Source organism: Myotis nattereri (genome assembly GCF_964212035.1).
Source record: "Myotis nattereri genome assembly, chromosome: X".
Taxonomy (NCBI): domain Eukaryota; kingdom Metazoa; phylum Chordata; class Mammalia; order Chiroptera; family Vespertilionidae; genus Myotis; species Myotis nattereri.
In genome coordinates this window covers 142,907,064-142,933,109 of record NC_138078.1, presented here as the reverse complement: position 1 = coordinate 142,933,109, position 26,046 = coordinate 142,907,064, and the positions used below count along the sequence as shown (strand labels likewise).

Below are 26,046 nucleotides of genomic sequence, written 5' to 3'. Positions count from 1 at the left end.
CTCTTCTGCTTTTCTTTTATTTCAGAGAGGAAGGGAGAGGGATAGAGAGATAGAAACATCAATGATGAGAGAGAATCATTGATTGGCTGCCTCCTGCATGCTCCCTGCTGGGGGGGGATCGAGCCTGCAAGCCAGGCATGTGTCCTTGGCTGGAATCGAACCTGAGACCTTTTAGTCCACAGGCCGACACTCTATCCACTGAGCCAAACCAGCTAGGGCTCTTCTGCTTTTCTTTTATTACATTCATCTTCCCAAGCTCTCTGAGACAATGCCAGTACATACAGGGTGTCCCAAAAAAACGTATCCACACTTTCACAGCCGATAGCTCAATGTTGAAAATGAAATGTATTTTAATAAACACTGCCTTTATAATTAGTCAGAGCGTGTGCATACATTTGGGGGGACACCCCATATTAAGGAAGGCCAGTGGCCTTTTCACACCTACTCATCACCCTCACCCCTCAGGTAACCAACTGAACAGCCTTCCAGACCCTTCTCAGTGTGCCATTCCCATCAGCATCCCCAGCCGGAAGGGCTGGACACCCCCAGAGCATAGCTTGTCTTCCCGAGATCTCATTCTGGCTTCGTTTTTTAACCTACCATGGTTGGGAATATAATATACTAAAATTATAACCGGATTTTCAGGCAGATTGTAGATAACAAATGAGTAATTAACACTTTTTTATTTTTTTAATGGTACATCCACTTTATTTTTAATTCTTTATTTTAAATCCTCTCCTGAAGATATGTTTCCATTGATTTTTAGAAAGAGTGGCAGAGAGAGGAAAAGACAGAGAGAAATATCAATGCGAGAGGAACACACTGATTGGTTGCCTCCTGCACAAGCCAGACCAGGGCCCAGTCTGGGGAGAAGCCTGCAACCAAAATACATGCCCTTGACCGGAATCAAACTCAGAACCCTTCTATCCACTGAGCCAAACTGGCTAGGGCAGTGATGGCGGACCTTTTGAGCTCGGCGTGTCAGCATTTTGAAAAACCCTAACGTAACTCTGGTGCCATGTCACATATAGAAATTTTTTGATATTTGCAACCATAGTAAAACAAAGGCTTATATTTTTTATATTTATTTTATATATTTAAATGCCATTTAACAAAGAAAAATCAACCAAAAAAAATGAGTTCGCGTGTCACCTCTGACACGCATGTCATAGGTTCGCCGTCACTGGCTAGGGCAAGCATGTCAAACTCAAAGGCTAACATGGGCCAAATAAATAAGGTTGAAGTTTATACGGGCCACACACACAAATAAAAGCCTCAATTTTCATAGAAACGTAGGTTTATTTTGGTGGAGACACGCTGAATACAAAGGGCTGAAATAAATGAGTCATCGTTCACATAAAATAATCGAACATTTTAATAAAAATTAATATTTTTTCTTGAACATTAACTTACCAGACACTGAATAACTGCATAAATTAATAAGCGTAACACAAATAAAACTATTTTTCTTGTTCTCCAAAAGCGAAATATTTCCTGTTGCGCACACCAAACAAGTCAGTCCAAGACTAATGACGTGGCCATCGGCTGCTAAAATATTCGCTGCTGGCATTAGTGGAGAGAAATGGCGCGCCTGCGCGTAAGGCACGTAAGGGAAATGAATGCCACAGGATTATAGCACTCAGTCATTAGCAAACGTTGTAGTTCGTTATTAATAATTATGTATAAAGGATATTGTAAAAATGAAGTTATGAAATTTTTATTAAAACGTTTCTTGCATGCCTTTATATTGGCTGGGCCGCACAGATATTCGTTGTGGGCTGCATGCGGCCCGCGGGCCATGAGTTTGACATGCTTGGGCTAGGGCAGTGGTCGGCAAACTGCGGCTCGCGAGCCACATGCGGCTCTGTGGCCCCTTGAGTGTGGCTCTAACACAAAATACTGACTTCTGCGCATGGGCCACAAAGTTTCAATCGCAGTGTACATGCGCGCCCGCACGTGGTATTTTGTGGAAGAGCCACACTCAAGGGGCCACAGAGCCGCATGTGGCTCGCGAGCCGCAGTTTGCCGACCACTGGGCTAGGGCATTGAGGTAGCACTGGTTAAACGCCTCCATCCTGCTCTGGATAAAGATGGGAAGAGGCAGGAGAGTCACAGGCAGGGAAGCCGCCTGGCGCGCTTTCTCCTGGGCTCTGGAAATGAACTTTGCTTGGTTTCCTTTGTCTCTAGTTTTTGACCAGTTGGATGTCGTCTCCTACGAGGAAGTGGTTCGGCTCCCTGCGTTCAAAAGGAAGACCCTGGTGCTGATCGGTACCTTCTTCTTGCCCCTCCTGTTGCTTTGCTCGTTACAGGACCTTTCTGACCTTGTTTTCCTGCCTGTAGTGTCCAATCCTTCCAACAAAAAAGACAGCGAGGAAAAGAAGAAAAGAATAGGAGGAAGGTCTGTTGGGTTCTCCATATAGGACAGATATAAGGAATTTTCTGAGTTCTTACCTCATCTGGGTTCACCTTACAAGTTTTCCTGCCACTAATTCTTTTTTTTTAATGTGTTTTTTTTGATTTTTAGAGAGACAGGAAAGGAGAGGGATAGAGAGATAGAAACATCTGTGAGACATGGATCACCTGCCTCCTGCACGCCCCCTATTGGTGATCAAGCCCGCAACCCAGGGCATGTGCCCTGCCCGGGAATCGAACCAGTGACCGTCTGGTTCATGGGTTGATGCTCAACCACGCCAGCTGAGCTGCAACTAATTCTATTAGATAGGGTTTGGGGCTGGCCAGTCCTAACCTGGGTTTTTCTCTTTGTTCATCTGACTGACCGTAGAGGTGTTCCAGTCCTGAGCCTTTTGTTTGTTTGTTTGTTTGTTAATACTCACCTCAGGATATTTTTTCCATTGATTCTTTTAAAAAATATTTTTTTATTGATTTCAGAGAGGAAGGGAGAGGGAGAGAGAGATAGAAACATCAATGATGACAGAGAATCATTGGTCAGCTGCCTCCTGCACACCCCACACTGGGGAACGAGCCCAAAACCTGGGCATGTGCCCTTGACCGGAATCGAACCTGGGACCTTCAGTCCACAGGCTCTATCTTCTGAGCCAAACCAGCTAGGGCTCCATTGATTTTTTAGAGAGAGTGGAAGTAGGGGATGAGTTGGAATGTGGCGGGGGGGAACAACATCGATGTGAGAGAGAGACATCCATTAATTGGCTGCCTCCCACACCACTCCCTCCAATTGGTGCCAAGAATTGAACCTGCAACCCAGGCACGTGTTCTTGACTGGGAATCGAACCCACGGCTCTTTGGTCCAAGGGCCGACACTCTAATCACTGAGCCAAACCAGTGAGGGCAGTCCTGTGCTTCTTTTTTAAGTATATGTGTTAGAGTGCTTTGTTAGTAACATAAGCTCTGTAGTCATCCACATGAGCTCTGGCCTTGAAATGAAATGAGTCCTTGCTCCAAACCCAGGTATGTGGGCCTTGGCACTGGAGGGTGGCTCACCTCCCTGTCTTCAGAATTAAACATTAGTTGGTTAGAAGATCTGGATTAGGTTTTGGTGAAATTTCCAGTGAAAACACCATCTTAAATTCAACACTATTCATTTGGGAGAGCTCAGTAAAGCTGTCCTTAGAAAACAGAAACCCCCATATGTTAGCTGGCTCCTCTGTGGAAGTAACAGTTATGCTCTGAGTCCTGACCCTCAGCCCTTAGAAAGAGCCTCCTTCCGCAACTGGGACACAAGGGCCTGGAGCCCGAAATCCCCCTGCACCTAAAGCAGGGTGGGGAACCTATTTAGTGCAAAGGGCCATTTGGATATTTATAACATCATTAGAGGCCTGGTGCACGACATTCATGCACTGAGGGTAGGCGTCCTTCAGCTCAGCCTGTGCCTTCTTGCAGTCTGGGACCTTTTGGGACCCCTTTTGGCTGAGCAGCACTCCCCCTGTGGGAGCGCACTGACCACCAGGGGGCAGCTCCTGTGTTGAGCATCTTCCCCCTGGTGGTCAGTGCGCATCATAGCAACCAGTTGTTCTGCCATTCGGTCCATTTGCATATTAGGGTTTTATTATATAGGATTCTCAGGCCATACAAAATTATCTACTTAAAAATTAGCCTGCTATATTTGGTCAAACATTTAACTCACCCCTAATGCTTTGGCAGGGCCAGACCAAATGATTTCACGGGCCTTATACGGCCCAAGGGCCAGACGTTCCCCACCCCTGTGCTAAAGGAACGCTTGCACCTGACCCCAGCCCAGAGGCTGTGCCAACTCACTTTCACCTGTTGGCGATTCCAGGCCCTGAGAGAGGAAAACCATGTCCTATTCCTACTACCATCCCCTCCTTTCTCTCTGGGGAAAGAAATGGAAGGCTTCATGAAAATCAGCAACCTGGATTCTCTCTCCTCTTCTGCAGGAGCCAGTGGGGTGGGTCGCAGCCATATTAAGAATGCCCTGCTCAGCCAGAACCCGGAGAAGTTTGAGTACCCAGCCCCGTGTAAGTAGCTCTGGGAGCCTTGGAGGGCAAGTGAGAGCACTCTCCATCTGAGATACCGTAATGGTCCTTTTTTTTTTTTTTTTTTTTGGTGATTTTATTTGAAATGTTTCATTATAAAAACAAAACACAATTTAGGCAAGATACAGATTTGAACCCGTAATCGCTCCAACTAACAATGTAACTTTTCTTTTTCTTTTTTTTTAATATGTTTTCATTGCTTTCAGAGAGAGGAAGGGAGAGGGAGAGATAGAAACACCAATGATGAGAGCGAATCATTGACCGGCTGCCTCCTGCACACCCCACACTGGGGATCGAGCCCACAACCCGGGCAAGTGCCCTGTCCAGGAATCGAACCGTGACCTCCTGGTTCCTAGGTCAATGCTCAACCACTGGGCCACGCCAGCCGGGCTGATAGAAATTTTTTATGTTGGGCTTTGCCTCCTGAGGGTTAAACATGTTCTGGGTGGATGGGGGATTTCCTGATCTGCATTCATCTCCTATCGTCAGCCCTTAAGGATCCCGAGGGAGAAAACCCCCTATCAGCTCTCTGCACCACAGGCAGCTAGCGTTTTGGTACAGACACCATGGTCCATGGTGCGGACCCTGAGTTTGTCAGGGGCTGGGGCTTCTTGTGCACAGATACAACACGGCTGCCCAAGAAGAATGAGGAGGACGGGAAGGAGTACCACTTCATCTCCACGGAGGAGATGAGCAGGAGCATCTCTGCCAACGAGTTCTTGGAGTTCGGTAGCTACCAGGGCAACATGTTTGGCACCAAGTTTGACACAGTGCACCGGATCCATGAGCGGAACAAGATTGCTATCCTGGACATCGAGCCGCAGGTGGGTCGGCGCGGAAAGGCAGGCCCGTGGGGAGGGGATGCTGAAGAGCAATGCTGGGGGGCATGTTTGGGGAGCTCATATTTGCTTCATATACTCTCAGCGGGGTCATCTGGAAGAACAGTAGGATAGGAAGCGATGGAAATAGGACTGGGCTTGGTGACGCCCAGAGATGCATCGGGACAGCTGACTTAAGTTTTTAACTCTTTTCTTCTTTCGCCTTCCTCTTTTCTAGACTCTCAAGATTGTCCGGACAGCAGAACTTTCACCTTTCATTGTGTTTATCGCACCTACTGACCAGGGCACTCAGGTGGGAAGGAGGGGGTTGTACAGGGGGAGGGGTTAACTCTCTCTTTTTTAAAAATATCTGTTTATATCATAGAGGAAGGGAGAGGGAGAGGGACAAAAAACATTAATGATGAGAGAGAATCATTGATCGGCTGCCTCCCGCACGCCCCCTACCCAGGCATGTGCCCTGATAGGGAATCAAACCGTGACCTCCTGGTTCATAGGTCGACGCTCAACCACTGAGCCATGTCAGCCAGGCTATTTGAGTTGTTTAAAACCTTGGGCTATTGTAAATAATATGGCACCAATGGCTCTGTACATATGGCATTGCATGTGTGTGCAAATATATCTGTAGGGGAAAATCCAGACAGGATTGCTGGGTTCAAGTATGCATGCTTTGGGAAGTGGGAATTCAGAGATGATTATCTGGGAGAGTGCTTGCTTCCCTGTGCCAGGATCATGTTTTCCAAACTTTCATTTTTGACTAATCTAATAGAGGGGAAAATGGTATCTCATACTTTTATCTTGTACTGTAAGCAATTATCATGTCAGACTCTTAAGGGCCATTTGTATGTATGTATGTATGTATATATATATATATATATATATATATATATATATATATATATACCCAGCCACCAGAACAGTGGAATGACCAGAACAACCTGTGGCTATGACATGCACTATGGCAGCCAACCAGCCTGATCCGGCCCGATCAGCCCATCCCCACAGGCTGCCCGGCCCTCAACACCTCCATCAGGGGCGGGGCCGGCTGGCCAACCGCCTGTGGCCCCTCTGCCGGCAGGGCCCAATGGGCCCCGCCTGTGCACGAATTCGTGCACCAGGCCTCTAGTGTGTGTGTGTGTGTGTGTGTGTGTGTGTGTGTGTTTGTGTGTAGTTTTTATTTCAGAGAGGTAGAGAGAGGGAGGGAGGGAGATTGAAATATCAATGATGAGAAAGAATCATTGATTGGCTGGCTCCCACTTCCCCCTCACTGGGGATTGAGCTCACAACCCGAACATGTGCCCTTGATTGGAATCGAACCCAGGACCTTTCAGTCCGCAGGCTGACGCTCTATCCACTGAGCCAAACCAGCTAGGCCCATTTGTATTGTCTTTTTTTTTTTAATGCATTTTATTGATTTTTTTACAGAGAGGAAGGGAGAGGAATAGAGTTAGAAACATCGATGAGAGAGAAACATTGATCAGCTGCCTCCTGCACACCCCCTACCGGGGATGTGCCCGAAACCCCAGGTTCATGCCCTTGACCGGAATCGAACCTGGGACCTTTCAATCCGCAGGCCGACGCTCTATCCACTGAGCCAAACCGGTTTCGGCTGTATTGTCTTTTTAAAAATATGTTTTTATTGATCTCAGAGAAAGGGAGAGGGAGGGACAGATAGAAACATCAATGATGAGAGAGAATCATCAATCTGCCACCCTCCTGCACCCCCTCTACTGGGGATTGACCCCACAACTGGGGCATGTGCCCTGAGGGGGGAATCAAACCGTGACCTCCTGGTTCATAGGTTGATGCTCAACCACTCAGCCATGCCAGCCGGGCTATATTGTCTTTTCTGTTAACACTTAGTTTATTGTTCTGTTGGGTTATTGGCCTTTGTCTTAGTGATTTCTAGGAACTCTGTATTAGCATAATTAGCCCTTCGTGGTATCAGTTGCAAGTTTTTTTTTTTCCAATTTGGCATCTCTCTTGGTGTTTATTGCTACAGTACCATTTTTACTTTTACAAAGTTAAATTATCAGTCTTCATGGCCACTTGGTTTTGGGGCCTAGAAAGAGGCCCGGGGTTCTAAGTTGCACTTGCCCTTGTCCTGCGATTGCAGCTCTGGTGGTTGCTGAAATGGCTGTCCATGTTCAAGGGCAAGAGCTGGGAGATAGCTATTGGTCTTCCAGAGAGCTCCAATTAGCTTGAGGGTTAGTTTGAGATCCTCTGGTAATTGTTCGTAATTGATTGCCTCTCTATGCCCTTCCAACAGTCTCAAAGTCTTCAGAATTTGTCTCTAAGCCAGGCAATGGTCACAACAGTCAACACCTGCTTAAAAGCTGTCACTAGCCCCACCAGCGTGGCTCAGTGGTTGAGCGTCGACCAATGAACCAGGAGGTCATGGTTCAATTCCCGGTCAGGGCACAGGCCTGGGTTGTGCAGGAGGCAATCAGTGATTCTCATCATTGATGTTTCTATCTCTCCCGTTCTCCCTTCTTCTCTGAAATAAAAAATAAACAACTACTTTTAAAAAGTTGTCACTAGCCCCTCTGGCTGGGCGTGCTGCACCTGCTTCATCAGTGGCTGCTTCTCTTTCCTTTGCAGACGGAAGCCCTGCAGCAGCTGCAGAAGGACTCGGAGGCCATCCGCAGCCAGTACGCGCACTACTTTGACCTCTCGCTGGTCAATAATGGCGTTGATGAAATCCTTAAGAAACTGCAAGAAGCCTTTGACCAAGCGTGCAGATCTCCACAGTGGGTGCCTGTCTCCTGGGTTTACTAGGCTTGCAGAAACGGGGCTACCATATACTCTCTCCAGTATTTGGAACGCCACTCCCCTTGCTTTAAGACAAACAGGGTCGCTCCAGCTAGTTTTGTGTCCGCTTCCAGCTCTATGCAACTATCCTAATTAGGCCAGTGGGTGGCAGTCTTACTCAAGCTCCTCAAGGGCTCAGCTCTGGTTTTCCTGCTGCATGTGGCCCCATTGATTTCAAAAGAATCTCTGGAAATTGGGGCAGGTGCACGACCCAAATGCAAATGCTAATCAAAGATGGTGCTCACAGCGAGGAAAAGCCTGGACCCTGTCCCTCTAAAGCCTACGCTCTTTCACCTTTAATCACGCCTTTACTATGAAGAAAGCATTTTTTTTACTGCCTTTCTAAAATGCCAAAATGAAACAGCTCTGCAATAGGATGTCTGCTCTAGGAAAACCCTCAACAGCAATAAAGAGATTACTGTTAAAATGCCAATGACCTTGTAACTCTCTGGGTTGTTTTTTTAAAATATATATATATATTATTGATTTTTTACAGAGAGGAAGGGAGAGGGATAGAGTTAGGAACACTGATCAGTTGCCTCTTGCACACTCCCCACTGGGGATGTGCCCACAACCCAGGTACATGCCCTTGACCGGAATCGAACCTGGGACCCTTCAGCCCTCAGGCCGACGCTGTATCCACTGAGCCAAACCGGTTAGGGCTCTGCGTTTTTACCTGTACCACAAGCATCTGACTGGAGAAATGTCACTCAGCGGTTCTCAACCTGTGGGTCGCAACCCCTTTGGGGGTCGAATGACCCTTTCACAGGGGTCACCTAAGACCATCGGAAAACACATATACAATTACATATTGTTTTTGTGATTAATCACTATGCTTTAATTATGTTCAATGTGTAACAATGAAAATACATCCTGCAGATCAGATATTTACATGACGATTCATAACAGTAGTAAAATTACAGTTATGAAGTAGCAACGAAAATAATTTCATGGTTGGGGGTCACCACAACATGAGGAACTGTATTAAAGGGTCGCGGCATCGGGAAGGTTGAGAGCCACTGTCCTGGAGGATGGCATCGCCACCAGATGCCTCCCTCAAGTGTTGAGCAGTCCTTTATAAAAATGTATTTTTATTTATTTCGGAAAGGAGGAGGGAGATAGAAACATCAATGATGAGCCCTAACCAGTTTGGCTCATTGGACAGAGCATCCGCCCACGGACTGAAGAAGGGTCCTGGGTTCGATTCTGGTCAAGGGGATGTACCTTGGTTGTGGGCTCGATCCCCAATAGGGGGCAGTTTCTCATCAATGTTTCTAACTCCCTATCCCTCTCCCTTCCTCTCTGTAAAAATTAATAAAAAGTTTATCATTTATCAGCTGCCTCCTGCACGCCCCACACTAGGGATAGAGCCCTTAACCCGGGCATGTGCCCTGACCAGGAACCAAGCTTCCTGGTTCATAGGTCAACACTCAACCGCTAAACCACCTGAACAGTCTTAAGGGTCAGAATTATCCTACCTCCTATTTGGGGGCTAGGGTGTGCATGTGCTGGGCAGGGCACACATTGGTGCACTGAGGCAGGCATGTGTACATGTACACGTGCAACACATAAAAAGCACTCTGAGAGCATTGGTGTGAGATTGTCCAGTTTTGCTCCACGAGGAGATAAGCAAACATTTTTGCTTCTGCTGGCACCAGCCTTGGCTATATGGTGTCTACTAAATCTTACCATTTTTCCCAAGCCACTCCTTTTCTTTCTCTTTATTCAAAGATATGGCTTTTTAAATATATTTGTCTTAATTTCAGAGAAGGGAGAAACATCAATGAGAGAATCATTGATTGGCTGCCTCCTGCATGCCCCCTACTGGGGATCAAGCTCACAACCTGGGCATGTGCCTGATCAAACCTGGGACCCTTCAGTCCACAGGCCAACACACTGTCCACTGAACCAAACCGGCTAGACCACAAGACATGGTTTTAGAGCACCCACATGACTGGCTGCCCAGATTAAACTCTCAAGAGCTGGAATGAGCAACTACTAGGATTACAAGCACATGCCCTAAAAAAAACCCCTACCCCGTCCCAAGCCTAGTGTCCACACAGGACTTGACCCTGAACCCATCCCTGGCAGGCATTTAGTTTCCTAATACTTGGAGGCTTACATTCTGGTGGGGGGAGCAGGTGGCTTAGTAGGGGGTCCTTGCTGCATCTGGAGACTGCTCCCTATGTCAGGGGGCTCCCTTCTCCATGTCCAATATGGGGGCGGGGGGCCAGTTCTTTTAAGTAGGAGGCGCTTTGGGGATTAGAGAAATGAAAAGACACAGAAATAGAGAAGCTGGGTCTGGGTGGGCTTCTAAGTTCTCTTCTGGCAGAGAGGCAGAGACCCAGCACAGAAGCAGAGTGTTTATTTTACAGCCCAAATTCCCCAAAATATCAGGTTTCACCAAAACTCAAGGGAGGTATTCCAGGTGCTTGACTGAATTTACATAATAAAAACCCATTCCCAGCACCTAGGCTTTGAGAGTTGAGCTGAAGGCATTCTCACCTTTTGGTCAGAAATGCCCCCAAGGTAGGGCTGTGCCTACCCCTTGGGTTCAGTCAACATGACTTAGAGAGCCAAGGCGCCTTCCCTGGCAGGGGGCCTCCCACAGCTCCCATATTGTTTCATGGGTTTTGGTACCAAATTGGAACCAATCCTAGATGTCACCAAGCCCTTGATTCCTGAACATTCACTCACCACTCCCCCCGAGGTTTTTGCCACTCACTGGCCCCCACACCACTGAGTTGGAGCACTAAGTATTTAGATACTTGAAGGCCTGTCAAGATCTGGCTCTTTGGCTGGCCCATGTGGCTCAGTGGTTGATCATCAACCTACTAGTATAAGCCAGGAGGTCATGATTCAATTTCCGGTCAGGGCACAGGCCCAGGTTGCTGGCTTGATCCTGTGTGGGGTGTGGAGGCAGCCGATCAAGGATTCTCTCATCATTGATGTCTCTCTCTCTCTCTCTCCCCCTCCCTCTCTGAAATCAATAAAAATGTTTTTTTTTAATCTGGTTCTTTCATGCTTCCTCAGGCCTTTCGCAGGCACCCCCCACCCATTCAGAGACACACACACCTTCTGCCAGACACATTACATAATTAGCATCAAATTTTAAGTATGACATAAAGGCCCCCTGATTTTTAATCGAAGTACTTTATATTTTTTTGTTCTGCTAGTTTGAGACCACCATCAATTAGAAAACCCAACAGGAATACTTTAAAAAAACATAGTAAGCAAACTTTAATAAGTAAAAATTACAACCACCTTCTCCCAGCAAGGACCGATTGCATCCTTTGAAAGAAAGAGGGTATAAACAAGAGAATACATTTTGGATTTTGTCACAAACACAAGTAGTCAGCTGGACCGAGGTACATGAGGCTGTACCCAAGGTGCAGTGCACCAACTGCTAGGCCAGAGGGATAGGAATAGCTAGAAAGGTGGAAGACCAGGAGTCCTTGCCAGCCGATGGAATAACACAGGTGGCGCTGACACCAGCCTGGCCCACTGTCCTCAAAACACGCTGGAGATTTACCCCAGCAAACATGGTTGTCCTATTCTTTTACTTGCTCTGCACCGTTTCACTGTGCGATTGCTATCAACTTTTTTTAACAGAAGGGCATGGGGGAGTGGCAGAAGCAAACGAGTAGAGGAGGATGGAGTTAGAACAGCTGTCAGGAAACAGCTGTGCTGGTTACCAGGCAGTGCAGGGTCTGAAGGCGAGGCTTCCCCACTACCCCCAAGGAGAGAAGTGGGTGGTATCCAATCTGCCTCCTGCACCCATATCCTTAAAACAGGACAAGATGGGATGACGACACCAGGTAACATCACTAAGGTCTCGGCTAGCAGCTAAATGTGCCTCAGCTCTCACCCTTTAAGAACAGAAGGAACTATGTTTTCTCAATAAGGCTTTAATTTCTCCTCCCAGCTGGGCACAGTGCTTAACGTGATCGCCACTAGTCAGAAACGACTTCCATTTTGATTTTCTTTTTCTTCTTCTTCTTTTTGGTGGTATCACTGTCCTGGGAGAGAGAGAAAATAAAGCTCACAGAACCTGTTAACAGAATAACTGCCACTCTCCCAAAAGGAAATCGGAGACGCTCCACGCAGGCAAGTAGGCCTTTTCAGGATCTGTCAGGATACCCAGGGTTCAATCATTTTTGAACATAACAAAGTCCTGAGCTTGTCAGTGGCGCCCCAGTGGCCCACTTTTACAAACAGGAGCATTCAGATTCTCAAGCTACACGCCCTACCACCTGCCATTCACAGAATTCTAACTATGAGCAGTTACTATACAATGCCAGGGCCTGCCCGACCACAGTGGCTCAGGGTGGCATGTTAGCCTGTGAACCAGGAGGTCACGGTTCAATTCCCAGTCAGGGCACATGCTCCAGTTGCGGGCTCGATCCCCATTGTGGGGTGTGCAGGACGCAGCTGATTGATGATTCTCTCTCATCACTGATGTTTCTATTTCTCTCCCTCTCCCTCTCTGAAATCAATAGAAATATATTAAAAATATAAAATGCCAGGGTCTGTCTCTACGATCCTGCAGGGATAGTGGGGGGAAAAGGCACTCCAGTAATATGGCACAGCTCCCCAAGTAACCAAACTGGCACCAACTGGGCAATTCAAACAACCCCGCACCTGAGGACTAAGCGAGCTAAGGATCCTGAGCATGTCTATACACACCCCATCTGCCACCTCGCCCGCATCCTCTGCAGCGGCTTTGGCCTTCTTCTCCTTCTTCTTCTTTTTCTTCTCCTTTTCCTTCTCCTTCTCCTTGACCGGCTCTGGAGACTCTGGCTCTGGCGAAGTCTCATCACTTTCACTCTCTCGACTCCGCTGAGGAGACAATTGACCAAATGTTAGATTTTGGGCAAAAATGGATGAGAAAGATTCAGGAAGTGAAAAGGTAAGAAGAGATCCTTACTGGGCACACAGGAGGGTCCTGAAGTTTACCAAGGATTCAGAGACTGTCTCATCCACAAAGAGCAGGAAGCCCGTATTCCTGGAGGCCAACCTCACTAGGATTACAAGTTGGAACTCCATGTCCCCTAGGGGTGCCCCTTGAGTCCTCAAAGGTGACAAGCAAAGCAGGAAAAGCTCCTCTAGACAGCTTGCTTCAAGTCACTCTGCCACACGTCTTTCTGTGCTGTCATGCCAGTGGTCCCCAACCCTGGGAAGCCAAGCTGCCACTTTGAAACACTGAACTGGTGCTGTCTGGAGATAGCTTGCGGGTGGCATTGCTCCCGCATTGCTCCTGCTGAGTCCCACACAACTCCAAGTGTTACAGCCTCCCATTTCAACACACGTGTGCCATCACTTGACCCAGGGTGGGGGCCAGAATAACACGCACCCCCCAGTTTCCGTGCTGCCTGAGCTGAGGTGGATGATGAGGCCAGTCTGATTCCTGAGCCCCCATGTCTCCCAGCAGACACAACAGGAATGTGATCTGGCACCTACAGAGCGCCAATGAGTACCCTGGGGCACCACATGTCATCTCTCTGTGCACCACGCACCCACGGGGCGGAAGGCCCTGCCAGACCGAGCCAGGATATATGGCCGGACTGCAGTCACCAGGATAAGCCACACAGAACCATCTCCCGAAGTGCAATCCAAACGAATCACCACATGCCCCGTACCTTTGTGGCCTTTACTGGTGAAGCAACCACCTCTGTCTTCACGGCATCACTGAAAGGAGAGGGGAGCCAGGGGGTTAGATTTGATGAACAGCTTTCTGGGGAGGGACTGCTTCATCTGCAGCCAATCAGAGTTATCTGGCAAGTCTAAAGCCACCATCAAAATATTGACGCTGGACAAAGCAACTCACCACTTACTGTTGCAGACTGACTCCCTCTAAAGTCCCACATGCCAGACTAGAAAGGGATAACTGTCTGCTGCAGAGGCCCGGCACTCAAGGCACGGCAACCTCCCTGCCCCAACAAATCTACGGCCAAGGCCCCATTCACCGCCCTTCCCCCAACAAATCCTGCCCCCTCCCCACAGCTGGGCCCCATGACCTCCTGGCCTCATGTGTAGTTGATGTGCTTGTCCAGGTGGCCGGGCATGCTGCGTCCACCCCTCCGAGTTCCACATCCTCCTGTCCCCACTGCCACTGCCATCCAGTGTAATGTCAACTCCTGCACGCAGGCAAGCATGCAGTCTGCATGCCCTGGGCCTCCACAGCATCCTGCCCTCACCTGTAGTCAACATACTCCTGTGTCCAGGTGGTGGGCGTGCTGGCTGTGGCCTTGCCGTGCTTGTCCAGAAGGCCCTGCTTGATCATCAGCTTCTTCTGACTGGCCTGATGGACATCAGGATTTCAACGTCAGGACGGCGTCAACACATATAGCAGGCTGACTGCATGCACATGGCCCAAATCAAGTTTCTCCCTTGTGTATTCTCACCTGGGCCCCAAGCTCCCATATAGAGCACTCAGAATTCACCCATTCTTGCCCTGGCCAGTGTGTCACAATGGTTAGAGCATCAGCCAATGCACCAAAAGGTCTCAGGTTTGATTCCCAGTCAAGGGCATGTACCTGGGTTGCAGGTTTGAGACCCTAGCCCCGTCAGGGTGTGTGGGGGAGGTAACCAATAGATGTGTCTCTCACATCTGTTTCTCCCCCCCCCCCGCCACCCCCACTCACTCCCAATCTCTAAATAGCCTTAGGTGAGGATTGAGAAAAACCAAACAAATAAACAAACAAAAAAAACCCCACCCATTCTCTTTGATAAGCACAAACATGGGACTTGGTAAAGGTCACGGAGCTTACAGCCTTAGTGAGAGCCTCTGCAGTGTCATTATGTGGCACAGGGCCTTTGCACATACTATTCCAGCTGCCCTGGACTTTTCCCTAGCTCATCACCTCATCACCATCTAATCCTTCACACTGGCAGGGCTCAAGTGAAGCTCCCTTACCCAGATCCCCTCATTGCAGACTCTTGAGGTGCCAGGCTCCTTGAGAAACCCTCACCTTGGCTAAAATTCACCATTCTGAGTGATGCCCATCTGCTTCATCCCATCAGACTGAAATCTCTAAGATCTGAGGCGGGCCAGTTCCTACTCACCACTGACTCCCCCAGAGCCCAGCACAGGGTAAGGCAGTGGCGGTGGGGTCACACCAAGAGCTGCCCAAGTGCTCAACAACGCTGAACCTAGTAACTCAGGAGGGCACATGACTGGTCCCACTTACCTTTGGACCTAAACCCCACTTCCGAGGGTAAGTGTCTCTTTCCATGATCACTCTCTTGATCTTGGCTACTATCCCATGGTCGCAGGTAGAGATCACTGCTGTGGTCATTAATGCAATAGCTGCAGGTGTTCAAAGAGAGAAAAGAATGATTTAAGTCCAGCCAGTGTGGCTCAGCGGTTGAGCATCGACCACAGTTAGATTCTAGTCAGAGCACATGCACAGGTTGTGGGCTTGATCCCCAGTAGGGGGTGTGCAGGACACAGCTGGTAAATGATTTTCTTTCATCATTGATGTTTCTATCTCTTTCTCCCTCTCCCATCCTCTCTGAAACCAATCAACACTCTCTCACTCTCTCTCTCTCTCTCTCTCTCTCTCTCTCTCTCTGACTTAAAGGGGCAAGACACAACAATTGCTAAGCCCGAATTCCAGTTTTACACTTTTTAAAAGCTCTACTGCCACCCTAGCCGGTTTGGCTCAGTGGATAGAGTGTCGGCCTGCGAACTGAAGGGTCTCAGGTTCGATTCCGGTCAAGGGCATGTACCTTGGTTGCAGGCACATCCCCAGTACGGGGTGTGAGGGAGGCAGCTGATGGATGTTTCTCTCTCTTCGATGTTTCTAGCTCTCTATCCCTCTCCCTTCCTCTCTGTAGAAAATCAATAAAATAAAATAAAAAATAAATTAAAGCTCTACTGCCTTAATTGAGGTTCCTTCGCTAAAGATGTACATATGGATATATAGACAAGAAGTGGAATAAAGGCTCTTCATTGATAACCATAGATACTTATTCCCGTTCTTCAGGATGTCCTCTCTTCTCATTAGAGAACCAACCTGCTGAGACATGGCCTCTAACAGCAGCCAGAGGGATAAGGGAAACCCCGTCTACCTCCTCCTCGCTTGGGTCTGTATGACATGGCCCTTTGCTGGGACCACACCTACAGACCCTTGGCAATACAGTGAGATCAAACCGAGGGACTAGGATTTGAGGACCTGCTCTTTGGGAGCCTGGCTAGGATGGTGCAGGAGGGAGAGCTTCCCCATACCTATGCAAATAGCTTCCCCTTTGGTGGTGATGACCACGATCTCCTGGTTGACTTCAATGCCGTCCTCATATCGCAGCACACCTGGAAGCATGATCTTGGCCCCATAGCAGATTGCGTTCACCTACAAGGATGACATCACCCCTGAGAGCCCCAGCCACTGCCTTCACCCCACACCAGAGCCAAAGGGGAGGGGGCCCGTGGGCATCTCCCCACATGTGAAATGGGGCCAAGGATAGTCATTATCTGCAATGAGCATGTAGAGACTCTGAATAACAACCACTCACCACACACTAGGACTTTAAACAGCAACTCCTCTATGTCTGTGGAACTTAAGGATGTTTTCATTTTAAATCAATGCCTAACCTTAGTTTCCCTTAATTGCTCTTCTGTTCCTTTAATGAGAGAAAACCTTAACAGAACTAGGAGACATATTAGATCTACTGGGAGGTTTGGGTAGTGACAGGTTCCTGGAGTAACTTGCAAGCAAGATTACCAAGACCTATTGAACCAACTACCCACAGGTTTTGGCATAACTTATAGGCCAACAGGTACGTGTTAAGGCCACCTCTCCCCAAGTTCAATGGCACTTAATGCATCCCGCTCCACCTGCCTTGTCCTATCTAGATCTCTTCTGTTAATGACCATGGGTTCAATTCCCAGTCAAGGGTACATACCTCGGTTGCAAACTTGACCTCTGGCCCCAGTCAGGGCGCATGCAGGAGGCAACCAATTGATGTGTCCCTCTCACATCGACATTTCTCTCTCCCCATTCTTCCTCCCCACCACTCTCAAAGGAAAAAAAAAAATCAATGGAAAAAGTATCAAGTGATGATTTTTTTAAAAAATTCTATTTAACAGGTTTTGAATATGAATGATAAACCTCAAATTACTGAATACAGAAATTTATGTTCTTCAAAGTCAGAAAATCTTTTTATTACTACATAATGTTGGACAAAAACTTGGTTATGCAAGCTGGGCACAAAGACATCTTTAATTTATAAAAGGCTATTCTCTGACCATTAGAAATAAAAAGGCTATTTTAAAAATTCTGGACTACTTAGAAGAGAAATAACTTATCTTTGAAACTCAAGTCTCAACTTTTTATCCCCACCAAAACAACCTTTTTGACCTAACCAGTTTGGCTCAGTGGATAGAGCGTCGGCCTGCGGACTCAGGGTCCCAGGTTCGAGTCTGGTCAAGGGCATGTACCTTGGTTGCGGGCACATCCCCAGTAGGGAGTGTGCAGAAGGCAGCTCATCGATGTTTCTAACTATCCCTCTCCCTTCCTCTCTGTAAAAAAAAAAAATCAATAAAATATATATTTTTAGAAAAAGAAAACAAAAAAAAAAACACCACCTTTTCTTGCAGCGATTTAAATAAGATCCATTTATTACACACATGCAGAACTACCAGGTTATGGGAAAGCAAATTCCATGTACCACTGATAGTCTATTTCTTGAACCAAGTTAGTTTGGGAAAACTCTTAGGTAAATGTTTAATTAATTTGCGTTATTTAAAAATAGCATTAGACCTAGCATTCAACTTTTACTTTAATTCAGGATATTTGGTTCTGATTTAATAAAAAAGTTAATCATAAATGCATAAATGCTTCATTAAAAAAAAAGGAAGAAAAAAAAAAAAGGAAGAACCCAGTGTCCAACCTACACAACAAAACAACGAAAAGCAGAAACCCCATGGAATTTAAGTTGACGTCACGTTTCACCTCTTTAAATAGAAAACGTTTTCAGAACGTGGACCACATCTCAGCTGTGAAGTCACGTTTTGTCCAAACATGGCCTTGAAACCCAGAACTTACTGCGCTGTCTTTCATAACCAGCCGTTTATGAGACGTCAACAGCTTTTCCAGAGGGTAAACAACCCGCCGCAGGTAACTCTCATCTTTGTGGTTATCGTACAGCCACTGGGCATCGAGCACGTCATGCATTGTCACCATGTGGTCCTGAAAAGCAGCCACGTGTGAAAGTTAGTCATTGTATCTCAAGTAGCACAACAGACGCCAAACTTCCAAAGGCGGAATGAATCGAGTTGTCTGCTAATCCAAGCTCATTAGTCTTCGGTCCCTTCAGAACCTTGTCTCTCTTGGATACCTTTAACCTGCTGATGCACAGTAGGTCCTCAGGTTACGTCAGAGACCGTTCCTACGGCGCGACGTAACGCGATTTTTGCCGTTAGTCGGAACCCACCTACGTAAGCATCTAGTCACTCACATGGAGCACATACACAGCAATATATCAAGTGAAACAGTAAAAAAAACTTATAAGAAAGATAACAATTCCTGACCTTTACTTATGGTAAATAATAAAAAACATAAAGCACATATGTACATATGTCAAAATGATGGAACTTTTTTTTATAAATAAATGGGAGATGGTGATGTAACCACGAAACGACATGTGTTGAGTTTGACATAACCCGAGGACTGTCTGTACTTCCATCTGAGCAAGCATTTTTGTAGGCTGGGAGGTAAGTGAATAGAACAACGTTTTCTATCCGGTCATCTCCCCTAGCCTGTGTTTCAATGTCCCAAAGTTTAATTAACAGAACAGGGAACTGTCCTGAACTGAACTCAACACTTTGGAAATTGCCTTTTCCAGGGTGTGAAGCAGGTGGCGTTCCACCAGGAGCTAGAATATACAGGCGGGGGGGGGGGGCAAAAGTTGGTTTATAGTTGTGTGGAAAATAATACAATAATTACTAAATAATAAACTGTTTCATCTACTCACAACTGTAGATCTACTTATGCCCCACCCTGTATTAAGTACCAGCTCTAAAACTGCTAGGCCCTTGATGGTGTATGTGTATACCTTCTCGCTCATGACTCCAGAACGAATCCGCCGAAGTTCCTGCATCTGACCGCCAACTCCCAGTAACAAACCAAGGTGTACACACAGCGTCCGAATGTAGGTGCCGGCCTCACAACTCACCCAAAAGATTCCTAAGATGCACACACACACAAAAGTAGCCCACATGTTCCGGAGTAAACACGCCACCAGTTGAGAAACCCAGAGTTATTCTCTACCTGAGCCAGAGAGACTAAAGACAGACACAGGCCATGACTGCACCATGTTCTAAACCAGTGATGGCGAATCTATGACACACATGTCAGAGGTGACATGCGAACTTTTGGTTCATTTTTCATTGTTAAATGGCATTTAAATATATCAAATAAATATCAAAAATATAAGTCTTTGTTTTACTATGGTTGCAAATATCAAAAAATTTCTATGTGACACGGCACCACAGTCAAGTTAGGGTTATAAATAAATAAGATCCGTTTATTACACACATGCAGAACTACCAGGTTATGGGAAAGCAAATTCCATGTACCACTGACAGTCTATTTCTTGAACCTAGTTAGTTTGGGAAAACTCTTAGGTAAATGTTTAATTAATTTGCGTTATTTAAAAATACCATTAGACCTAGCACAGTCCATGCTGACACGCCAAGCTCAAAAGGTTCGCCATCACTGTACTAAATTAAGGACATGTACTTTGAATTAACAGAGTATAATTCTCAAGAATCCATTTCTACCCACGCATGGCCTGTTAACTAAGCTCCTTCACAGGCCTAGTGACCCACCTAATCTTCTTTCAGGATCATACTCAACCATTTTGCTCTCGTAGATGGTCCGCACTCGGAGTTGCCTCTTTACTGCAGCAATAAGTGGGGGGCGCTGGAATAAGGCGCCTGTCAGAGTTTCTAGGGCCTGAGAATAAGCACAAACCAAAATGATGACTCGTATTGCATAGACTCTCCAATAACATCAAAGGGCATTATTTGGGGGAGTTGAAGGACACAACTGAAACACATAAGATTCCTGTCCGTCATTTAAGGTCTAAAATGCCCTTTCAAATTTTTGCTTCTTTCTTCCACTACACAGGGATGGCTCAGTGCTGAAGCAGAACTCTCTCCTCAGAAGGGACATGGCCGGAAGTGCCCCTGCCACCTGTAGTCACCAGTCCAGGCTGCGATGGGCAGCCTGCTCAAAAGGGCACGAGAGAGGCCAGCCAGGAAAGCTGACCTGTCTCCACATGCCTAGGGGCTTCAGAGATCCAAGTCACCAAAAGATGCCCTCCCTAGAATTACACTTACCCTAGCAAGCTGAGTCCCCCCTTCAATAGCATTGTGCAGCCGGACAATTCCCACATACTCTTTGCCTGAAAAATGACAAAAGAGTAGTCAGGTGTGGCCACTGACTTTTCTGTATTTTTTATATACTCCTATCTCATCGCTCCTATTTTGTGCAGCAGGAAAAGCAGGCAACTGGACCTTCTGTTTCTGTAAAATTTGCATTAAGACCGATTTCCTGGGGCAAGTGTGGGAAAGGGATGCAGACACAATCTCTCACTCCCTGGGAGTTCAACGTTCAATGTGCTGACGAGGATAGTTGGAGAACCCGGTGGCGCCTGCAAACCAGGAAAAACTCTGCAAAGTGAAGGTGGAGAATCTTCCCAGATGAAAATGCGGGAAGGGTAGCCCTAGCTGCTTTGGCTCAGTGGATAGAGCATCAGCCTGCAGACTGAAGGGTCCCGGGTTCGATTCCAGTCAAGGGCACATGCCTGGGTTGTGGGCTTGATCCCCAGTATGGGGCATGCTGGAGGCAGCTGATCAATGATTCTCTCTCAGTGAGGTTTCTATCTCTCCCTCCCTCTTCCTCTCTGAAATCAATAAACCATATTTAAAAAAAAAAAAAAAAGAAAATGCGGGAAGGGCACTTTATTTATTTTTAAGCCCGAGGATATTTTTCCATTGATTTTTAGAGAGTGGAAGAGAGAGGAAAAGAGAAATATCATTATGAGAGAAATGCATTGATTGGTTGCCTCCTGCACTTGCCCCAATCAGGGCCCTGGGCCCGGGAGAAGCCTGCAACAAGAGGTATGTGCCCTTGACCGGAATCAAACCCGGGACCCTTCGGTCCCACAAGCTGACACTCTATCCACTGAGCCAAACTGGCTAGGGTAAGAAGGGCACTTTAGACAGAAGCAGCAATATCACGGCAGAGGAGCCTGGAGTGATAAGCTGAGCTGGACTCGAACACAGGTCTGCCTCAGTGCTAGGAACAGACATGGTTGGCTCAATGTACACATGCCTAGTAACCCAGCATTCCAAGGAAAGGCAAACAGCACAGATGGTACACAGAAAACTAGGATTTTTATTTTTTTTTAACTAATGAAGAAATTGATTTCAAGAGCCAGAATGTGGAAGGGAAAGGAAATAGGGAAAACCTTCCAATGGCAAATTACATACCTGCACTCTGTTGCGATTTTACCAAGCGAGTGGCTCGTTCTATGCACACGATTAAACAGCCGGTCACCTTGGGATCCAGAGTACCACTGTGTCCTGTCTTCTCCACCCGAAGTATTCGTCGGATCCAGGCTACCACCTCGTGGGAAGAGGGGTTAGAGGGCTTGTCAAGATTAATGAACCCTGTCCTAGAATGGAAAAGAAATTACTGGGCATTGGTTCTGGTCCCCTAATCAAAACTGAATCTGAAGAGTCAAAGAGAATCCACCATGGGTACAGGCGATGAGATTTAGGACAATGCCATTCTAAGATGCCACTACCTCCTTAAATAACTGATGCTAAAAGGTGTCATTTTGAAAAGAACAGAAGTTAGAACCGTGCTCGCTCCAAACACACTTACCTGATATAATCACCAATCTCCCGCTTCAGAGGATTTGAACCACAAGGAAGAGGCGTATAGTGTGTCGTCCTTATATTTAGCTTATCAAAATTCTAGAAAGCAACGATACAACACAAAACTATTGCTCCATGTAAAACAAGAAATGAGCACCCACCATCAATTGTGATATGGTTACCCTTCAAGTTCACAAACTTGAGTTTGTTCCTGTATTTTCGTTATCTGCTGTGACAGACTGTTTCTCAGGGACAAAACACAGCCAAGTCGAGGAGGACTGGCAGCAATGTTTCTCCAGCACGGCTTGTTTGTTCTTCCTCCAAATGCTCCTCTCTCTGTCTCATGTCTGTTCCTTGTTACTCTCCTTTCTGAGGCACAGTCACTGGTCTGAAAGCACTCACCTCACTTGAAGCCCACCTTTCATATCACCCGCCCCCAGTTTAGTTTTGTTATGGTGTTTATCACAAATAGAAATTATTTTAACTATCGCCCACCCCTAGATTTTAAGTTTCACGACAGTAGGGACATTGCCTACCAGGTTCACTGGCATATTCCCAAGGCCTGCGATAGAAAAGCAAATGCTATCTAAATGGCAGGCACATCTGGCTGTGTAGAAACTCAACTGGGTTGAATTATATAAACAAAGCTCATTCCTTTCCCATATATGTTTTATTAAAACACTTTGTCAAGGGGTGTTCTCGGGAACCCAATCTCAGAGCTGGTGCCTAGTCAGTCCTTTAGGAAATTTGCAACTCAACTCATTAATAAACTGCCTTATTAAAAACCCAATATAGCCAAAACCGGTTTGGCTCAGTGGCTAGAGCGTCGGCCTGCGGACTGAAAGGTCCTGGGTTCGATTCCGGTCAAGGGCATGTACCTGGGTTGCGGGCACACCCCCAGTAGGGGGTGTGCAGGAGGCAGCTGATCGATGTTTCTCTCTCATCGATGTTTCTAACTATCTCTCTCCCTTCCTCTCTGTAAAAATATCAATAAAATATATATTTTTAAAAAAATCCAATATAATAATCAATCATTTCTAGAGGACATGTTACATGCCAGGCACTATGGCTAGACATGTTTCATGGATTACCTTTGGCTTGACTTCCTAAAAGATATTATGAGCAAACAGCCTCAGAGAGGTGAAATGACTGGCCCAAGGTCACACACTGCTCATGCTCAATAAGCACTAAAGTAGACCTACTCCATGTGTGGCTCACAAACTGGTACCAGTTGGTCAAGTGAAGTACAGAAACCAAGAACTAATTGCTTATAAACTGTGATAGCAATTTAATGTTGTTTTGACATCTTAACTGTATTCGATGACTGTGCCGGGTGCACTGGAAATGGAAAAAAAAAACACCTGGTCCTTCATCTCAGACTTTGAGGAACACCACTATAGACTATCACCTGGCACTTCCTAAGTGAAGGATGCTAGAATTAAGCAGTCGTAACGAACTGTTTAACCGTTAGAACTGTTTAACTGTTAGAGCCAGGCACTGACCTCATGCACAATCTTAGCCACGTACCTTTAGCAACAGAGGCCACTGAGATGTGTCCAGCTGAGCCACTTTGGATTCAGGTTTGATAAGAAATTCTCCAACGTGTTGGATTTCCTTCCAAGGACAGAAACACACTCTATTAGACTTCCCACCGTATTCCGCACAACTCCATTAACGCCAAAGCCTATGCCCCTTCAACAGGACCCACAAGGGAAAAAGAAATAAGCCAGGACCTCAAAAGGGGACAGGTATTTAAAGAGAAAGAGGGATAGTGGGTCTGCAGGTGGAATAAGAAAGAAAATTTCAGGGAAAGCAGTTGGTGTGGCCAACACCACTTAGCGAATTGTATGTGATGGGAGAGATTTAGGTTGGCTGGGGTCTTGTACAACGACCACCCAATTCTAACCCATTCCTTCAAAACCTCTGACAATAGTTTCATTTGTTACCTAAGTTTTGCTTTTAGTCAAAACAAAGTGAGACATATTCCTACTCACTGCAACATCTTCTTCTGGTAATGACTTGGATTCTTTTTTCTTTTTATGCTTCTTGGGCAAAGTAACTGCTAAAAAACAAACACACACGAGATTTGAGAGTTCTTTCCGAAAATAAAGGCAATGAAGTTTAAAATAGAGAACGAACCAGGGCAGGTAGGCAATGGACGTTTGGCCTACAATTACTTTGGAAAACAAAAGTGCGTAAGGCCAAATGCGCGGGTTGCGTGGCTCAGTCACAGACTAGAAGCGATCGCACGTGTCAGCTTCCATTAAGTTCACCACGTGGCGGGGCTTCCTGTGCTGCAGAAGCGCTCGGCCCGCGTGCCGGAAAGTTCCCTAAGTGACTCCTTGATTATCCCCGCGTGTTTGTGACCTCCAGAACTTTCTTGCGTGTCAAAGCTACGCCCGAGCCCCTCCACCCCTTTTCTTCCGCACCCATTGCGACCATCCTTTCCTCCCTCGCCCCGGTGCGCTGCCGGCGGCGTCTGGGCTGCTGGCAGCACCGGTACTGATCTCCTGCCATTGCAGGGTGCACGCCAGCAGAGTCGTCGCCTTTCGTTGGCGACCCGGGCCCTAAGGTTGTGCTGTCAGCGGGAGGCCCGGGCCTCGTAGCGTCAGCTCATCGCGAGGGCCTCCCGCGTTCTTGCCCTAAACCGTGGAGCCAAGGCCAAGAGGCAAGGCTGGCAGGAGGCTCGGCAGCGACCGGACCCGCGGGGCAGCTGGAGCTAACGGAGAGCTCTGGCTCCGACGCCGGCACCCCGACCCAGGATCTCCGAGGCAGCAAAGCTGGCCCCAGGCGGGAAAACAGTCAAAACAGTCGTGACAGACCGACCCTTACCTTCCATATCCGCCATGTTCCCCGGCAGAGCGTGCGAACCGCGCGAGCCACCTCCAAAAGAGCGACTATAGACTCCCACCGCCCAGAGGCCCCGCCGCTAGAACCCGCCCACCTGTGCGCCTCCCCGTGCGTGCCGCGCCGCGGGGCGGGGCCAGGATGAAGGGGCCGGTGGCGCGCGCGCGCGGGCCACCTGCGCAATCTCATTGGCTGTATTCTCCCCAGCGGTGACGCGCGTGCGCGTGCGCGTGCGCTTTGGGTCTCGGCCCCCGCCCTTGGCAGCTCGGGCTGTGAAGAGCGCAGCCCCCCCCAAGCAGCGCGTAGCCTGTGGGCGTGGCTTCGGCCGCTGTTGCTCTACCTTCACTGGGTTTAACCCGGATTTGCGCACCTGGGCACCCCGCTGAGTACTCCATTAACTGTAGCTTGTTGCTGCCTCTCGCCAACCCTTTAAGGTTACTATCGGATCAGTCCCAAGAGAAAAATGAAGACGTTAAGGCACCGAGAGGTTGAAAGCCCTTTGCTACTTACAATTTCTCATGCAGCAGCAGAGTCGCTGGCCAATAGGAATGGAGTGCGAGCCACTCGTGGACTTTTAAATTTTCTAGCAGCCACATGGAGAAAAAAAGTAAAAAGAGAAAGTTGGCCCTGACCGGTTTGGCTCAGTGGATAGAGCGTCGGCCTGCGGACTGAAGGGTCCCAGGTTCGATTCCGGTCAAGGGCATGTACCTGGGTTGCGGGCACATCCCCAGTGGAGAGTGTGCAAGAGGCAGCTGATCGATGTTTCTCTCTCATCGATGTTTCTAACTCTCTATCCCACTCCCTTCCTCTCTGTAAAAAATCAATAAAATATATTTTAAAAAAAAGAAAGTTGAAAATTATTATTATTTTTTTTAATATATTTTATTGATTTTTTACAGAGAGGAAGGGGGAGAGACAGAGAGTTAGAAACATCGATGAGAGAGAAACATCGATCAGCTGCCTCCTGCACACCCCCGACTGGGGATGTGCCCACAACCCAGGTACATGCCCTTGACCGGAATCGAACCTGGGACCCTTCAGTCCGCAGGCCGACGCTCTATCCACTGAGCCAAACCGGTTCCGGCGAAAATTATTTTAATGATGAATTTTATTTAATCCAGCTATCCAAAATATTATTTCAACATGTAAGCAATACACAATATTATGAAGAGGATATTTTACTTTTTTTTTG

General features: G+C 47.3%; 2 protein-coding genes across 4 annotated transcripts in view; one reads left to right on the top strand and one right to left on the bottom strand.

Annotated features, from left to right (window-relative positions):
* Nucleotides 1-8,552, top strand: part of MPP1 (MAGUK p55 scaffold protein 1) — a 37,183-nt gene extending 28,631 nt beyond the window's left edge. Inside the window, exons 8-12 of the mRNA XM_081115382.1 lie at nt 2,188-2,268; nt 4,374-4,454; nt 5,094-5,296; nt 5,529-5,603; nt 7,910-8,552. Coding sequence (XP_080971508.1) covers nt 2,188-2,268; nt 4,374-4,454; nt 5,094-5,296; nt 5,529-5,603; nt 7,910-8,086 — 617 coding nt within the window. The 3' untranslated portion in view covers nt 8,087-8,552. The remainder of the gene's footprint in view (nt 1-2,187; nt 2,269-4,373; nt 4,455-5,093; nt 5,297-5,528; nt 5,604-7,909) is intronic.
* A 2,702-nt stretch (nt 8,553-11,254) lies between these two features.
* DKC1 (dyskerin pseudouridine synthase 1) lies at nt 11,255-24,971 on the bottom strand (the record flags this gene model as incomplete). Of its 3 annotated transcripts, none has more annotated exons than XM_081081457.1 (15): nt 24,840-24,971; nt 24,002-24,069; nt 23,535-23,621; nt 22,015-22,106; nt 21,618-21,802; nt 20,463-20,527; nt 19,950-20,076; nt 19,175-19,305; nt 18,166-18,309; nt 16,350-16,470; nt 15,310-15,428; nt 14,317-14,420; nt 13,759-13,807; nt 12,806-12,958; nt 11,255-12,138 (listed from the first exon to the last, which is right to left on the bottom strand). In XM_081081457.1, the coding sequence occupies exons 1-15, from the start codon at nt 24,853-24,855 to the stop codon at nt 12,073-12,075; spliced, it is 1,527 nt and encodes a 508-aa protein (XP_080937583.1). In that variant the 5' UTR covers nt 24,856-24,971. The 3 variants fall into 3 exon arrangements, with proteins under 3 accessions (XP_080937583.1, XP_080937585.1, XP_080937584.1); XM_081081459.1 differs by having other exon boundaries at nt 21,618-21,753; XM_081081458.1 differs by lacking the exons at nt 11,255-12,138; nt 12,806-12,958; nt 13,759-13,807 and having other exon boundaries at nt 14,313-14,420.
* Between the last annotated feature and the right edge of the window lie 1,075 nt (nt 24,972-26,046).